We start from the raw sequence: 19,106 nt of genomic DNA, 5'->3' as shown, positions 1-19,106 counted from the left end.
TACCAGCAGCAGGTCTTAGGCAAGTCTGTAAAGGGGACCAGGAGAAGCAGGGAGGACAACCACAATTTGGGGGTGGGGGGAAGGTGGACAGAGGTGGCAATTGGGAGAGGGGGTGTGGGGTTTGACCAGCAGGGAGTGTTGGCAGGGATCATGGAGGGTGATGCTCAGTTTTCGGTAGCTCAGGCAGGATATCAATTCTTGAAGGGAGTATAGGGGAAATTTCCCAGACTTAAAGGGTTAGAAGGATAAATTATGAGGACAAGCTGCATAAACATGACCTGTGTGCCCTCAAGTTTAGAGACAAAGGGGGTGATCTATAAAAGGTAATGAAAATGATAAAGGAATTTAATAGGGTAGAGAGAGAAAAACTATTCCTTCTGGTGAGAAAACCCAGAATAAGGTGGCATAATTGTATAATTAGTAATAGATCATTTAGTGTTACAACCGGGAAGCATTTGGAAATCTGGAGGTTGACTGATTGTTTTTCCTTCCGGCAGCCTCTCTTTTCCAACATCTGGTCATTTCTTTAGACCTCTGCTTTCTCCACACCCATCCTCACTGCTGTCTCCAGGAACTCCGGTCACCATGCATTGACTCCAATCCCAGTCAACATGATCCCTGCCAACATTCCCTGTTGGTCAACCCCCCACCCCCTCTCCCAATTGCCACCTCTGTCCAGCTTACCCCCGCCCCCCAAATTGTGGTTGTCCTCCCTGCTTCTCCTGGTCCCCTTTGCAGAGTTGCCTAAGAGCTGCTGCTGGTAATGCAGCAGCCCATCATATGAGGCTTTTTTAAAATTCATTCATGGGATGAGGGCATTGCTAGCAGGGCCAGCATTTATTGTCCATCCCTATTTGCCCCTGAGAGGGTGGTGGTGAACTGCTTTCTTAAACCATGCAGTCCATGTGGTGTAGGTACACCAACAATGCTGTTAGAGAGGGAGTTCCAGGATTTTGACCCAGTGACGGTGAAGGAACGGCGATATATTTCCAAGTCAGGACAGTGAGTGACTTGGAGGGGAACATCCAGGTGGTGGTGTTCCTATGTATCTGCTGCACTTGTCCTGCTGGATGGCAGTGGTCGTGGGTTTGGAAAGTGTTTCTTGCTTGCAGACATGCTTGTATTACAGACCCAGGCAACCTGTTGATCTCGTGCCGATAGCAAGCTTGCCATAAAGCAGGTTTTGTGGTTGCAGCCATCATCTGTTCAGCTCACATTATTGTTGGATCCAGTGCCCTTGGTTTATAGGGGCTAAAGGATCTGAGTTGCACACTTGTTTTGGGGTGACTGAGTTGGTACCAAGACAGAGAACATCCGGAGATCGTTGCTAGAATAAACACATGCTGTTTATTTACAAAACTCAGCACCTACATTTATGTGTTCACAACTTAAATCTCTGACTTCACTCATCAGTGACTAACTCAAGACTCTCTCACATAGAGGTTGCCTGCGCTACTCTGCTCTTGGATATTAAGATCATGTGACCTTACATTGCAATACTTGTCTTAAAGGCATATTATATATCAGATTACTACAATTATGCAGCCAACAGCGTTGCTGCTGACTCGAGAGTAAACATGCTGGGGATCCCTGCATGCTGGTGAACTTGTATATGTGCACTCTGTCTTCCCAGAAGATGCCCAATACTCATCTAAGGCAGCAGAGGTGGAAGCTGTCCAGCCGCTTTTCTTGGCTAACATTAGTTGTCCATTCTTCACCACTGAACAGGAGGGTGCTGAGGACACAAGCCTGGTACACATGGATCTTCGTATTTTCAGTTCGTTTGCTGTTTGTCCACAATCGACTTCTCAACTTTGACATGACAGCTGTGGCCTTGGTAATCCTGGTGCTGATTTTGGCATCAAGGGGGAGATTGCTGTTGATCCAAGGTATGTGAAACTGTCGACTACCTTCAGTGAGAGGTTGGCGGTGTTGCTGAAAGGTGGAGTCCATAACTTCAATATTCCTGAATCTTATTGTTCGTTCAAGCATCTTGCAAGCCCAGGAGAACCGACCTGCAAGTAGTTGCAAGGGAGCTTCAGTATAGGATGCCAGCATGGCATCAAGAGTAAACAGCAACTAACAGACTAGGACATTACACGCTTTGGTCTTGGCATGCAGTCTTGCCAAGTTGAACAGCTTACCATCAACTCTGGCATGCAGGTAGACACCCTCATTTGAGTTGCCAAAAGCTTACAATAACAGCATAGGGAAAAATATGCCTAAGAGAGTTGGCGCCAGTTGCAGCCCTGCTTTACCCTGTTGCTGAATTTGAACGTGTCTGATATTGTGCCATTGTAACAGATGAAAATGTGCATGTTCTTATGGAAATAAGAAATGATGCCCAGGAGTCCAGTCGGGCGGCCTATTTTGCAAAGCAGTTTAAAGAGTCCATCTCTGCTGATGAGATCAAAGGACTTGGTGCAGTGTATGAAAGCAATACAGTGTGGTTTGTGCTATTCGTGGCACATTTCCTGTAACTGCCAAAGAGATGAAATCATGTTGACTGTCAATCTGCCAACTCTGAAGCCACACTGAGATTCAGGGTAGATGCGTTGCACAGAGTTTGAGGTAATACTCCACCACCTTTCCATCTGCTCACCAGGTACAGTGATGATCATCCCTATCTCTGCCTTCAAGGGAGCTGATTGGTTGCTACTTGGCCCATTGCTTTCTTAATTTCTTCTTTTATCCCTCTAGCATCCTCAGATTCAGCAGCAGATTATATGCTGTTGCAGAGTTTCAACCAACATTGACTGGTGCAGTGCCGAGCAGTCTGCTGAGTCTTGATTCTGGCAGCTCTGAAAGCATCAAGGTTTTTATTTGCTGGGAATTTGCTTGTCATGAGGGCTCTCCTCTTGGTTGCGGTAACTGACTCCATTTTAGTCCAATAAGTCTCAAACCTGTCAGCATTCCTCTAATCTATTTCCCTGGACACAATGAGAGCAGGGTTATAGATGGTGATGCGCTGATGATCCCACTTTGATACCACACTCTAGCCTTGGATATTGTTAAATGGAAGGGTCTGATCAGGGATGTTGAGGAACTTCTAGATCCTTTCTGGGTCTGTGGTACAGCAAATGTTGACCCAAGGATGACCTTTCTTGTTTGAGTGGTATAGCTTCCTTGATTGAAGTCTGACCTTGCTACACACCAGAAAATGGTCATTGTCACAGTCAGCGCTGTGATGGCTATGACTGATAAGGACATTTTTTTACATCTGGTGATGATGAGATCTAGCTGGTTCCAGTGGTGTGATCTCGAATGTCTCCACGACACATTGTGGTACGACAAAGTAACTGTTTGTCTGTTTGTCAAAGAGTCCATGGCAAATGCATATCTCCAGTAACCTCTGTCTATTTTCATTCATCTTACTCATTCCCTGGTGCTCTATGAACATTGGCCAAACTGTGTAGTCAGTGCCTATCATTGCTTTGAAGTGCCCTAGAATGCACAGTCTCTTGGTGCTGGGAATCCTGTTGATGGCAGCGCCAAGCATCTCATGACATTGATCCTTGGTATCTGGGTTGGAAGTGAGTGTCGAAGCATAGATGCACATGAGATCAACCGGGCTCACGCTTGATGCCAAGCGAAGAGTAAGAAGTCTCTGAGCCTTCTGTGGGGGTTGGGGTGTTCAATCATGCAAATAGAATTTTTTTAATACGAAACCCACTCCATGCTCACGTATTTCCTCTTGAGTTTTCGCCTGCCAGAAGAACATGTATTGTTTCTCTTTAAGGGATTCATTTTGAGCAAACTTGGTTTCTAGCAGCACAACAATGTCCATATTGAGACTTGTAAGTCCTTTGTTGATCACATCTGTCTTGTGTGCGTGATCAACCTGCAAAAGGTCATCACTAAGGCCAGAACACACGGTCCTTACATTCCAGCTGGCAATGCAAAAGACTGGTTTCTTCATTGTTGAGTTTGTCTTGCCTGGTGTATAGATTAGCAACCTGCCTGTCAAAAAATGACTCTTTAAGCTCCAGGCACCCATTGAAGCAAGTGGACCATGGCAGGACAGCACATAGCTGTCTGAGGGCTGCCCAGCTTGAGGCAGGTGGTGGTTATCCAATGACACGCAATGATCTCTCCCACCTTGTGGAGAGAAGAAACCCTGGCTCTCATACTCTACGCCAATCGAACAAGAGCTTATAACCAGTCACTGTTTCTTCCCATGTGTAAAGCCAATGCTGGAGCATCCTCTCCAGGTTGCAGCCTTGGCAAATCTTACAGAGACCCAGAGTTTTTTCTTTATTTTTTCATGGGTTGTGGGCATCGTTGGCAAGGCCAGCACTTATTGCCCATCCCAAATTGCCCTTGAAGTGAATAGCCTTCTCTGACCATGTCAGAGGGCATTTAAGAGACATGAGGGTCTGGAGTCACATGTAGGCCAGATGGCAGAGTTCCCTCCCTAAAAGACATTAGTGAACTAGGTGAGTTTTTTAAGACAATCAATGATAGTTGTCGTGGTCACCACTCCAGATTTACTAATTGAATTCAAATTTTACCAGCTGCCATGGCGGGAACCCATGACCCCAGAGCATGAGCCTGGGCCTCTGTAACATCACCACTAACCCATCACCTCTCCCTGGAGAGTTGTCTAAACATTAGGAACCCGTCTCAGCATTCTTAGTATTGTCCAAAGGAAAGGATGAAACCAGTGCCTTTTGGTACCAGCTCTGCTGTCAGAATTACTGGAAAGCTGCCTAATAGATGCCAGGTTATCATCTGCGGGACAAAAACAGAATTACCTGGAAAAACTCAGCAGGTCTGGCAGCATCGGCGGAGAAGAAAAGAGTTGACGTTTCGAGTCCTCATGACCCTTCAACAGAATTCTGTTCTGTTGAAGGGTCATGAGGACTCGAAACGTCAACTCTTTTCTTCTCCGCCGATGCTGCCAGACCTGCTGAGTTTTTCCAGGTAATTCTGTTTTTGTTTTGGATTTCCAGCATCTGCAGTTTTTTTGTTTTTATCATCTGCGGGACTCCACTCTGGATTTTCTGTCAGGGTTTACTCCCTTAGCCTTATTCTCTCCTGAGACACCCACAAGGCATTGAGGCTTTCTATCTATAGTTGTGGCAAATTAGTTTTATTTATTATTCAACATAGTGAATAGTTTAAAGGGGCATTACTGTAGAATTCCATGGGCAGTGAACCTGGTTGTTATATTGGGATTATATCTGCCAGTGCCCTCCAACTAAAATTCCCATTGAAGTATATGGGGTAAGTGAGAGGGCATCTCATCTGTATGGGGTGTGTGCACAGACAACATTTGGGGCATATCTTTGGAAACCTGACTGCCCCCATGTCAGTAAAAGTTCAACCCTTCGAAGCCCATCAGTGACGGGGAGGAGATGTTTCTCAGGCCATTGTTCCCACCCTTACAATAGTCCTCAAGCAAGTGAGATAATCCAGCATAACATCTTTTAAAAGTTTTTTTTTTTGTTAGGCAACTTGCCATGCTTGGACCTCAAAAGTAGGGACCCTATGCATGTCCAGTGGAGGCTGGTACAATTCATGGGTCAAAGCTTCTGGTCTCTGGATCTTCGGAGACCAGATGTATGACTGAAGATGACATGCGGACCTACATGGGAATTTCCCGGTAGTATAAACTCCCAATGGGCAATTCCCCTGCTCCCCCGACCCTCCGTGAATGTCTGCAACTCTGAGTTTGAGCCAGAGACTTGGGAGAGATCTGCAGTACTTAATAGTTACCCAGAAAATGTTAGACAGATTAAAACGTGGTCTAACACCTGGGTAATTCCACAAGTGACTTCCCAACCTGACCACCCCTGATCACCCGACTAGCCACCCCACTCCAAAGACATAACCACGCAACTAACCCCCAGTGCACCACCCCACCCCCATCCCGCCCCCCCACCCCCACCCCCACCGACTGGCCCCCAACGACCAACTACTCCCCTCCGATCACTTGACTATCCCCTGACTCAACCCAACTACTCCCTGACGCAACAACCCCTCCCCAATCAGATGCAACTACCCCCCCAACCGGCTGACTATCCACTCAACCCAACCCAACTACCGCCTGCTCCCAACTATCCCTCAGCCCAACTATTCCCCAACCTCAAGACAACCCACACCCACCTCACCCACCTACCCATCTCACCCACCTACCCACCACAACCTCTTACCCAGGCCCCACCCACCCACCTAGCAATTCACCCACTCACCCATTAACTCATGCCTTCACTAACCATTCATTAAAAGATTGGGTCTTTAAACATACCAGACAGATTATGCACAGTTAGTGCCATAAAAGAGGAGCAGGTCCTGTCTACCCTCGACTCTACTCCACTCCAACAAAATTCCCTGGAAGATGCTGCGATGAGCATTTCTTTGACAGTTAGGGCCAGCAGATCCCAGAAGATATGCGCAGCATCATTAGGTCGGGAGAACATTTGCACGCTGTGCAATACAATCAGCTTTGCTGTTGCTTGAAAGATTCAGGCTCATGTTTTTTTATTCATTCATGAGATGTTAGCATTGCAGGCTAGGCCGGCATTTTTATTGCCCATCCCTAATTTCCTTGAGAAGGTGGTGTTGAGCTGCCTTCTTGAACCGCTCTAGTCCATGTGTTGTAGGTGCACCACAGTGTTGTTAGGAATGGAGTTCCAGGATTTTGACCCAGCGACAAGTACTGATTGCCACTGCTATACTAGTTCACAGTGAGTATTGGAATGGAAACTCTAGCTTACAGGCCCTCTCACTGGGGCTTTTCCCTCGGACCCAATCATTTGCCTTATTTCCATCCTTTTCAATTGAACCAAGGAATTCGTGGAAATAGTGGAAACATGACAAATCCAGGTGTCCTAAGGGGTTCTGCTGACCTCCCTCCTGAGTTATTGCAGGAGACCTGTTGAATTCCTGTGGAATTTCAGGGCCATTGTCAATATCTATCGCTATTGTTTGACAAGCAACCGACTGCTCTGCCACAGGTAACTCTGTATAGTTTTCTGTCAACAATGGAATATATGAAATAGTTGCTTCTCCTCCCCAATAACAGCCTATACCTTGTCCCATCCCCTGAAGAATTTTATTTTGCACTTAGCTGAAGGACGCCAGTGTTGTGAACTATTTTTTTCCATTCTGTGTGTTCGATGCCAACATAACTTGCGGGGTGAGTAAGACTGGGGATTACATAAAGGAGAAGGTTCTCTCAACAATCTGCCTGTGTGTCACATTTGATGTCCCATTCTCACAGCAGACATCTCTATGGCCTTCTTTATGTCATATTACTTTATTGTCAATTAGTTTTGAACTATTGACTCTTTCTTTCTTTCCCTGATACAGCAATGGTACAGTAAATCCTCACTTAAAGTTATAGTTGCATTCTTGAAAAGTGCGACTTTAAGGGAAACAACTTTAAGTGCATCAGATTTTCCCATTACAACCAAGGGAAAAGCTGTAGTTAAGTTTTGCATGTTCTTTCTCATCAGAAAAACACATAAAAAAATTATAACCTGTAAATTGAAATACTTTACATTGCTAAATTCCTATATTGGTAAATGAAATAGCATTTAAAATCAAAAAATAAAATAAATATGCAGACTCTTTCTACTAATGTCCTGTTTGCTGCCTCTCCTGCTCCCTGACTATAGTAACTGTAGCTTCAAGGAATGCAGCGACTATAGCTTTAAGACTTACTGTACTGTGTAGTATCACCCGACAGTGTGAATGAATCAGCCAGAAGTACGGGGAACCTTAGGGTTGAAGTTTTTATCTAGTTGTGGTTCTTGATGGAAGCGTGTAACTGCAGCTGAAGCCCTGTAAATAAAGTTAATTTGTTTTTTATGAGAAACCAGCCTGGAAAATCAAGCCCATAACAACTGGCGATGAGGATAAATTGGTTCCGATGCTGTCCCTTGCCTAGTGAATGTGAGTGTCTTGTTTTAAACAGAAGAAAGGGAAAATATACTCACCGGTTTGCCACTTTTTGGCAGGATCAACCCCTTTGACTCATCCACAGAGGATTGGAGTCAATATATCGAACACCTTGGTTTCTTTTTCAAGCAAACAAAATAACGGTGGAGGAAAAAAGGAAAGCAATTCTCCTTGGCGTCTGTGGAAGTAAAACTTATAATTTAATCCATAGTTTGACGGCCTCAGATGCTCCCGATTCGAAGACCTTCAGTGAATTGGTAGACCTCGTAAAGGGTCATTTTCAATCCAAACCGTCTGTACTCTGTAATCATGCAGACGTTCAAATTTAATTTAGGAGTAGGAGCGCCAGGAGAGACCATAGCAACATACGTAGTGAAGTTGAAGCGGCTAACTGAACATTGTGATTTTGAGGAGACCCCAAAAGATCTGTTAAGGGATCGTTTGGTCTGCAGTGTGCACGATGATACCATTCAACGACGGTTAATAGCTGAAGTAAATAGGTTCAACACCTTCAGAATTATGCTGCCTTCATATGAGATTAAGCCTGGTGCTTCCCAATTTGGAGAGGAAGGTAGAGAACAGTCAAGGGAATGAAAAAGGGACTCATGATTGCATAGTCAAGAGCAAGAATTTACTGTAGGTGAAACTGTATTTGTACGAAACGTTGGTGGTAGATCGAGTCGGTTACCTGGTGTAATAATTTCTGCAGGTGACCATTGTCATCCCAGATAGAAGCGGAGGGCTGGATCACCCAAAAACACGCGGATCATTTTAGAAGAAGGGAGATTCTCCAATAAACTGATGTCCCACCTGTCACCATTGTAGAACCTGTGGTCCCTGTTGTGATTGATCAGCCAAGAATAGACATATCAGATATTTCTGTCAGAGTGGATAACACTGAACTGCCTGTGCCTAAGGGGATACCTGATGTTGCTGTTGTTTCAGAAAATAAAGACTCAGTAAGAGATTCTAAAGTTGTGGAGCTACGATGTTCCACCCAGATCAGGAAACCACCTGAGAGACTCATATAATTTCATAACCCGTGTATATATCTATAATGCCATGAATGTAGCTGTTCTTGTAAATACAAATCAGCCCGAAGCGCGGGGAACCTTTGGGATGGAATTTGTGTCTAGTTGTGGTTCTTGATGGAAGCATGTAACTGCTGCTGAAGCCCTGTAAATAAAGTTAATTGATTCTTTGGAGAAACCTGCCTTGAAAATCAAGCCCATAACACTGACCTTCAAATTCTCCCCTGATCCTGCTCACCCACCATCTGGCTCGCTCACATCCTGCTCCCTAACACTTCGTCTCACCACTTCTCCTGCTCACCAAACATCCTACTCCCTGCTCCCTTCTCCCAAACCATCACTGAGTGAGGGCTCTGAAGATGAGTGGTGAGAAGCAGGAAGAGGAGCTTCAGCTTACAGGAGTTAAGAGGGTCAGTGAGAGGAAGGGTCAGCAATGAACAGGAGAGTCAGGAAAGAGGAGAAGCCACAAGCTGGAGGGTCGGCAGCAGCCGAGAAGGCCAGAGAGAGGGACTGGCCACTCCAAAATTGCGCCAACCACGTCATGGGACCTTAAGTCAGACTTGGCACAAAGCAACTTTAAAACAAAACCCCCAATGCTAAACGCAAATATGGGTCCCATTAGCAGATCGACATTAAAGTGGAGTGACTTAAAATGGGGCAACTTAAAATGGTGACTTACTGTATTTGGGGCTGAATGCAATGAGTTGGGGCTACCTTAGTAGTTTGATTTGGGAAAAGGATGCACTTCTTCAGAATGCAATGGTGTTACTTTATTACTGTAAGAACTTTGGCTGATACATGTCTGGAGAAAAATATATCCTAGGTTTGCTGATTCTTGACATTGACTGATTTACTTTTATGCTTCAGGCTCAACTGTAATATTTGTGGCTCTAAGATAGGGTTTCTGCTGCCGTCTGATCATGCTCTAGTGACTTTGAGTGCTTATAACAAACTACTACTTAACTCATGGACTTAGAGATTGAATTTTTTTCCTGCATATTAAATTTGTTCTGTTCAGCCAAGCTCAGCTAACAGCATTTCCGAACATCAAACAGGGCCTTTGATATTTCACCATAAGTTTTCTTGTTGGATTGTGCCAAGACAAATAGCAGCCTAAATTTGTAATTGAACAAGAATGAAGGCGAAATGGTAACCATGCTCATATAGCATGCCTGTTTTCATGGGCTTGGAGGTTGAACTAAATTGGCCCCTGTGCCTGTTTAGTATGATATAAGAGAACTGCCAACACTTCTCAGGCCTTTATTAACAACTTGCCTAACAAGTGGCTGATAAATTAAATGTCATAAGCATCAGTTAAAACCAACTAGTTTCTCTTAAAAGGGAACTGCAAGTAACTGGTGCTGATGGAGGAGGTCAGTAGGCGAAGAAATCTCAACTGTCCGGCTAGCAGCAAGAAAGTATCCTGGCTAGCTACATGGCAGCAAAGGTGGCTGAGCAGGTCAGTGCCAAAGGCATTGCCCCAAGGACCTGACTGCTTAACCTTTTATTATTTGTAGCATCATTGCTCACAGTGCTTCCCTCTCCCACTTGCCAATGCTCTCCGCCAACCATCCAGCGCACTTCGCACCATCTCCTTCTGCTTTTACAACAGCGCTCTAAACCTGCTCCTGTCCTCATCACTTCCCTCAACTCCTTCACATACCAGCAACCCTATTCTACCCTGACATGCACATCTTCAAAACTTTTCACAGGCTAACACTAACACAGTCCCTTTTTCTCTTCAGGGGCCATTGCAATGTAATAACAGAAAGCGGGCAGTCACAGGAGGAAGCATAGCATCTATATTCATTTTGTTCCCTCTAGATGAGAGCATAATGGATATTGTGTATAGGGGGTTGTCAGGAGTGTGGCTTCGGGAGAGGCTGAAGGAGAAGCCCTGCAGGATATTTAGTCATCTCATTATCTATTCCTTCTCACTGAAATCTCAACCTCATACATTATGCGTGGCAAAGGTCTGCTGCTTTCTGAAGTCACTCATATGTCTCTGCTTCCCCTTGCCAATAAATGCTAACCTTTGTCCTTCTCTTACCTGATAGAACCTGAAATTCTAGAGGGCACAACAGAACTAGAGGAAGAGGGGGATATCCTTTCAAAAGATCCAGTATTACTCAGTGTGGCTCAAACTAGCACCACCTCAAAAATTGGCACTCTGTGTAGTTTAGTGGTTATATTAGAGAGGTTTGCATTGGGAAATTCACTGAACACAAATGTGCAGTGCAAGGGCAGGTGGATAGGATCGCCTAGGAAACAGGAGGGCAAACTCACCTGATGTCGAAGATCGTGCTGAAAACCATGAACAACCAGCCTACAAAAAGTTATTGTTGGATATATAGCACAAACGTCTATTCCAATGGGCAGACTGTCATTGAATTTCAGTATAACAGCATGGAGCATGAGGAATCTAAATTCAACTTGAGCTTGAGTCTTCACAAAGAGCATCCAGACCACACAGTCAAGCATTGAGTGAATGGTCGACTGTATGAACACTCAAACTATATGAGCACTGCAATGGGACGCACAACGATGAAGCCTCTGGTGGCAGCTATGACAGCTTTGATAGAAGTTCATACTGCTGACAGCTTGACTCTAAGTTCCGCCATGTCCTCTGACTTGCAAAGTATGAAGAGTGGCATTGATATTTCGAGAGTGACTCATTACTCCTGCACTGTGTTCAAGCATAGAATAGTGGGAGTGCTGAGGAACAGCTAGAACAGCTCCTTGTGAAAAGCAGGTCCTTTTCTCACTCAGGCTGACAGCACACCTGACAGAAGCCCTGCCACACTTCACACAGTGTCCTTGCTGATCCAGGACAGCTGGCTAGACCTGGATGCCCTGGCTGTTGCTGATATATTGCAGTCTATATGGTCAGACTTATTTGATGCCATCCAATGTGGCTATCTCAAGAGTCCTTTAGCAGCCTTCCACCTTCCTGTGTAGCCACTGGAGATACAACTTTCAGAAGCATTAGAGTACAAATTAACATACATTCAAACGTATGAATTAGTAGCAGGAGCGGACCATGGCTCCTTCAGCCTGCTGCACCATTCAATAAGATCAAGGCTGATCTGAATGTAAACTCAACCCCACATTCCTACCTATCCCCGATAACCTTTCACCCCCTTGTTAACCAAGAATCTATCTAGCTCTGCCTTAAAAATATTCAAAGGCTCTACTTCCACTACCTTTTGAGGAAGAGTTCCAAAGACTCACAAACCTCTGAGAGAAAAAAATTCTCTTCATTTCTACCTTAAATGAGCGACCCCTTATTTTTAAACAGTGACCCCTAGTTCTAGATTCTCCCACAAGAGGAAACATCCTCTCCACATCGACCCTGTCAAGACCCCTCAGGATCTTAAAGGTTCCAATTAAGTCGCCTCTTACTCTTCTAAATTCCAGTGGATACAAGCCTAACCTGTCCAGCCTTTCCTCATAAGACTACCCATCCATTCCTGGTATTAGTCTAGTAAAACTTCTCTGAAATGCTTCAAACGCATTTACATCTTTCTTTAAATGAGACCAGTACTCTACATAATACTCCAGATGTGGTCTCACCAGTGCCCTGTACAACTGAAGCATAACTTCCCTACTTTTGCAATCAATTCCCCTCACAATAAATGATAACATTTTATTAGCTTCCCTAATTACTTGCTGTACCTGCATACTAACCTTCTGTGATTCATGCATTAGGACACCCAGATCCATCTGAATCTCAGAGCTCTGCAATCTCTTATAATTTGGATAATAAGCTTCTTTTTTATTCTTCCTGCCAAAATGAATGATTTCACATTTGCCCACATTATACTTCACTGGCTAGATCTTTGCCCATTCTCTTAACCTATCTATATCACTTCGTAGCTTCCTTACATCCTCTTCACAATTTACTTTCCTACCTATCTTTGCATCGTCAGCAAATTTAGCAACCATACCTTCAGTTCCTTCATCCAAGTAATTTATATAAATTGTAAAAAGTTGAGGCCCCAGCACTGATCCCTGTGGCACACCATTCGTCATATCCTGCCAACCAGAAAAAGACCCATTTATGCCACCTCTCTGCTTCCTGTTAGCAAGCCAAGCTTCTATCCATGCCAATATGTTACCTCCTACACGATGAGCTTTTATTTTCTATAATAACCTTAATTGTGGCACTTTATCAAATGCCTTCTGGGAATCTAAGTGCAGTATGTCCACTGGTTCCCCTTTATCCACAGCACATGTGATTCTTTCAAAGAACTCCTAAATTGGTTAATGGTGATTTCCCTTTGAAAAAGCCAGGTTGACTCTACCTGTTTGCCTTGAATTTTTCTAATTACCCTGCCATAACATCTTTAATAATAGCTTCTAACATTTTCCCTATGACAGATATAAGGCTGACTGGCCTATAGTTTCCCGTTTTCTGTCTCCCTCCCTTTTTGAATAAATGCGTTATATTTGCTATTTTCCAATCTAATGGAACCTTCCCCAAATCTAGGTGCAGAATCCCCGACGCATAAAATGAAATGCGGTGATGTAAGGCGTGCGTCCCGACGTCACCGCGCATCATTTAGATTTTCAGTTTGGTGGGCACGCAGCCGACTCGGCTGCAAGCCCGCCAAAATGTCAAAGGCCTATTTGAGCCATTTAAATATCAATTAAGCTAATAAACTGAGCTCCCAACCATCCTGAACATTGGCAGGCGTGTGAAGAGCCCAAGCAGCCTTTGCATTTTTCATGGAACCTCATCCACAGACGGGATGAGGTTTCATGAACGTTTTAAAAGTGTTCTAAAAGTTTTTGATGAAATTAATGGACATGTCCCAGCTCATGTGACAGGGGACTTGCCCTTAAAATTTTTATTTACTTTTAATCAATGTTTCATAAGTGAAAGTAATCTCCCTGAGGCACCTCTGTGCCTCAGGGAGATTTCTGTGCTTTTTTGCATGCATGTGCGAAAGAGCGCACTCCCGGCTCAAGGAAGCCCTCCCACCGCCCGCACAGGGAGTGCACAGCGTTTTCAGGTGCGAGTCATGCTGGGCAGGCCTTAATTGACCCGCCCATGTAAAATGGCAGCGCGGGCCCAATCGGGGGCGCCGATCAGGTCCGCACCTCCCCACGCCCGCCCCCCACATAACCCTCCCCCAATGGGGGGAAAATTCTACCCTGGGGAATTTTGGAAAATTAAAACCAATGCATCAACTATCTCACCAGCCACTCCTTTCAAGACCTTAGGCTGAAGTCCATCCAGACCTGGGGATTTGTCAGTCCGCAGCCCCAACAGTTTGCTCAATACCACTTTGCTAATGATTGTAATTTTCCCAAGTTCTTCCCTCCCTTTCATTTCCTGATTTACAGCTATTTCCGGGATGTTACTTGTGCCCTCTATACAGAAGACCGAAGCAAACTCCCTGTTTAATTCGTCCGCCATCTCCCTGCTTTTCATTACCAATTCCCCAGGCACACTCTTTATAGGACCAATGCTCACATTTTTTAAACTCTTTTCTTATTTAAATATCCATAGAAACTCTTACTATCCATTTTTATATTACTAGCTAGCATTCTCTCATACTCTAATTTTTCCCTCTTTACTAATCTTTTTGTCATTTTTGCTGTTCTTTAAATTCTTTCCAATCTTCTGACCTGCCACCCGTCTTTGCCTACCTATATGCTTTTTCTTTAAGTTTGATACTGTCTTTAACTTTTTTTTTAGATCGAATCAAAACTTTTATGCAAATTTAAGTAACAAACATTGTAGGCTTGATGAAACTTTCAGTCCATAAATTAAAGTGGAATCCAATGGCATCTCGTGTGATTTTCCATTTTATTCAGGACATTTGTGTCACTGAAAGCTGTCCTGGAAACATATCAGAGAAGCTGGTACACAGCACATAGCTGGAGGAGAGCAGGAATTCCACAGAGTTTCAGGGCCTCAGCAGACCTGAACCATCATGCCCAAAATCATGTTACCAAAGACCTTGGACTGAATCAGTTCTCCCGGGTTGTAGAATGGATTGCACAATACATCTGTGTAGGAGTTAGGGAGTTTTCTGAACATGCTGCGGATTTCGTTGTCCCTCAGCGTGATGTTGGAAGAATCTACAACAATAACAAATTTCACTTTAGTGTTGGTGACAAAGCCATATACTTTATAATCTTCACTGGGGTAAAGCAGCCCCAAGTAGAGTTCCCTCTGATCCACAAGTGCCTTCCCAACTGCCGAGATCTTCTCCTCCACGACATCCAGCGAAGTATGAACCGTGCAGTGAAACTTCAGCTCATTCTCCATTGGAACTGTTTTAATGTACAGTGGATAGTTCTCCTTGGTGATGACTGCCACACACAGCACAATCTTGCCCATAGTCAGTTAACCATGGATGGTGAGCCCTCCACTTGCTTTTATTCTTTCTCATTGGAATGTAGGTATTCTATGTATTCAGAAACATCCTTTAAACGTCTGCCACTGAAGTTCTATTGACATATCCCTTAACCTCATTTGCTAGTTCACTTTAGCTAGCCCTCATAATCAACCTTATATAAGTTTAAACCTTAGTCTTGGGTGCACTTCTTTCTCCCTCAAAATGAATGTAAAATTCAATCATATTATGATTGCTGCTCCATAGGGGTGCCTTTGCTAGAAGGTTATCAATTAATCCTATCTCCTTGCTCACTGCCAGGTCTGGTATAGCCTGCACTCTGGTTGGCTCCAGAACCTGCTGTACTAAGAAACTATTCTGAAAACATTATATGAACTCCTCATCTAAGCTACCTGTGCCCATCTGATTTTTTTCAGTCTATATGTAGATTAAAATTCCCCATGATTATTGCTCTACCTTTCTGGCAAGCTCCCGTTATTTCTTCTTTTATACTCTGCCCTATTGTGTAATTACAATTTGGAGGCCTGTAAACCACTCCCACAAGTGACTTATTGCCTTTACCATTCCTCATCTCAACCCAAACCACTTCCACATCCTGGTTTCCTGAATTTAGGTCATCCCTCTCTGATGTGTTTATACTATCATTAATTAATAGAGCCACCCCTGCATCTTTTTCTAACTTCCTGTCCTTCCTAAATGTCACATACCCTTCAATATTCAGGTCCCAATCTAAGTCATCCTGTAGCCAAGTCTCTGCAATGGCTATCAGATTGTACTTATTTATTTCTCTTTGTGCTATCAGTTCATCTATTTTGCTTTGAATGCTATGTGCATTTATATACAGAGCCTTTAGTTTTGTCCTTTTATTATTTTTGCAGCATCTAGCCTTATCTGCTGATTTTCTGTTAGAATTGCACTCTCTGTCCCTTCCTGTTAATAATTTCTCATATTAATACCTTTCTCCCTTGTCTTGTCTCTATTCTTTGGTTTACCTCATCTTCCCAGATGTGATACCTTGCCTCCATTATTCACTTTAATACCCTCTCTACTTCCCTAGTTGGGCGGCTCGTTGAGACACCAGCCCCAGCATGGTTCAGGTGTAGACCATCCCAATGGTACAGATCCCATTTCCCCCAATACTCATGCCAGCGCCCACAAACCGGAACCAACATCTCCCGCACCAGTCTTTGAGCCATGCATTCATTTCTCTACTCTTATTTGACCTATGCCAATTTGTACATGGCTCAGGTAATAATCAAGAAATTATTACCTTTGAGGCCCTGTTTCTTAATTTGGTGCCTAGCTCATCATACTGACTATGCAGAACCTCCTTCCTCATCCTGCCGATGTCATTGGTACCTACATGGATCATGACCACTGGATCCTCCTCCTCCCACTGCAATTTCCTCTCCAGCACTAAGCAAGTGTCCCGAACCCTGGCACCGGGCAGGCAACAAAACTGCCTGGACTCTTGCTTTTTGCTACAGAGAACAGTGTCAATCCCCCTTACTATACTGTCCCTACTACAGCTACATTCCTTTCTGCTGCCCCCTACTTGGATGGCTTCCTGTACCATAGTGCCACGGTCAGTTTGTTCATCCACCCTGCAGCCCCCACATTCATCAAAACAAGCTGAGAGAACCTCAAATCTATTGGACGATTGTAGAGGCTCACAATCCTACACTCCTGCCCTTTGGGTCCCTTACCTGTCTCACTCACACCCTCCTGTCCCTGGCCATTGCCCAAATCAGAAGACCCTATCCTAAGTGGTGTGCCTCCTGGTATAAAGCATCCAGATAACTTTCCCCCTCCCTGATGTGATGCAGTCTGCAGCTCAGCCTCCAGCTCAATGACTCTGAGCCAAAATTCCTCAAGCCACAAACACTTACTGCAGACGTGTTTGCCCTGGATCACAATATCACATGCTACAGCCTTGACACATCATCTGTCCTACCATCCTTAATGTGTTTTAAATAATTACTTAACTATATTAATCACTTACTTATGCTGCTTTCTTATATATTTTATTAACTTTACCACCAGATTGTGCACTATTTTAAACCTTAGGGATAGAATAGAAGTTACCCACTTACCAGATTGTCACCAAACAGCTAGCCCCTTTCCCTGCAGTAGAGCAAGAATCAATTTCTATGGGATGAGAAAGATAGGAAGAGGAAATGAGCAACTCCTTCTCCCCCTTCACCAAACTTCCCTCTCACCAAACTCTAAGTCTTCACACAGTAGGTAAGCACACAAAACTGGCACTAGAGTTTTTTAATTTATTTGATCATGGGTTATGGCATTGCTGGCAAGGCCAGCATTTAATACCCATCACAAATTCCCCCTAGAAGGTGGTGATGAGCTGATTGCTTGAACCACTGTAGTTCACATGGTATCGGCACAACCACAGTGCCGTGAGGTAGGGAATTCCAACATCAGTGAAAAAAGAGCAACATAGTCCCAGGTTAGGATGGTGTGTGGCTTGGAGAGGAACCTGCAGGTGGTAGTGTTCCGATGCATCTGCTGCCTTGTTCTTTTAGGTGGTAGCGGTAATGGGTTTGGAAGGAGCTACAGTGCAATTTGTAGATGATAAAAACTGTTGCCACTGTGTGCCCAGGATGGAATGGGTGAATGCTTAAGGTGCTGGATGGAGAGCCAATAAAATGGGCTGCTTTGTTTTAGATGATGTTGAGCTTCTTAAGTGTTGTGACTTGTGCCTAATAGATGGCATACTCTTCTTTATTCCCAAACTGTTGTTCAAAGTCTGCCGAAGATTACACTTACTTTGGTAATTCTTGCATGTGTCTCGCTGTCAATACGAACGGCTTAGCCATATTGACTGAGTGAAATGGAGTGGAACCTTGGGCTTGAGATAGGGCTTTCCTGGAGCAGGCTGGTATATTGCTTTGTGCTGATTGTAAGCCTGAAGTTGTCACATGCATTGGCGGACAAGTCCATGCTGCATAGCGTATCCAGCCCTGAACCAGCAGCTATGTACAGTCATCAGCAAACAGGAAATTGTTGTGTCAACCACTTTCACTTGAGCTGCCTTCAGAAGCTTCTGAAGATCAGATGACAGGACAGAATACCAGACACTGAGGTGCTCATCCAAGCAGGCATGCCAAACATCCACATCATATTGAGCCAGTCACAAATGAATTGGTCTGATCCTGTAGCCAGAATATCTGACACTCGCTTATCAAAGCAAACCCTCTATGAGAGCTTGAGTCTGGGGCAAACTCTCATGGTGGTCAAAGGAAATGCTACAAGGACACTTAGGACTTTTAGTATCGGCTTCACGTCCTGGGAGAAGCTTGCCCAGGAATGCTGCACCTGGCACAGCCAAATAAGAAACGTTGCAGCCTCCTTCAAAAGCAAGCACATAACAGAGAGAGAAAATGCAAGGAGTATAAATCCAGAACCAGCAGCTCATCCAAAACTCAGCTGTATCCTGTCCTATTGCAGAACCTTCCAGGCCCAGATTGGCTTTAGCAGTCACCCACCAGAACCCTATCAAACATCCCAGATGATGAACATGGTCACCTTCGCCTCGAAGGATGAACGTGATCATCTTCACCTCACAGGATGAACAAGAGTTGGCAGGAAGACTTTGGAGAATCCGGAGATGAGTTACTCACTACATAATATCCAACTTCTGACCTGTTCTTGCGGCCACAGTATTTATGTGGCTGGTTCAATTTAGTTTCTGAATGCTGTTGAATGTCAAGGGAAGGTGGCTAGGTTCTTGCTTGTTGGAGCTGGTCATTGCCTGGCAAATGTGTGGCACAAATGTAACTTGCCA

At 44.3% G+C, this 19,106-nt stretch overlaps 1 protein-coding gene across 1 annotated transcript; it reads right to left on the bottom strand.

Annotated features, from left to right (window-relative positions):
• Positions 1-14,859: 14,859 nt before the first annotated feature.
• LOC121283891 (trafficking protein particle complex subunit 2-like protein) lies at positions 14,860-15,288 on the bottom strand. The gene has a single exon (XM_041198693.1). It carries the CDS (start codon positions 15,286-15,288, stop codon positions 14,860-14,862), a length of 429 nt encoding a protein of 142 aa, XP_041054627.1.
• Positions 15,289-19,106: the final 3,818 nt, after the last annotated feature.

Source organism: Carcharodon carcharias, chromosome 11, assembly GCF_017639515.1.
Source record: "Carcharodon carcharias isolate sCarCar2 chromosome 11, sCarCar2.pri, whole genome shotgun sequence".
NCBI lineage: Eukaryota > Metazoa > Chordata > Chondrichthyes > Lamniformes > Lamnidae > Carcharodon > Carcharodon carcharias.
This window is presented reverse-complemented; position numbering and strand designations above follow the sequence as displayed.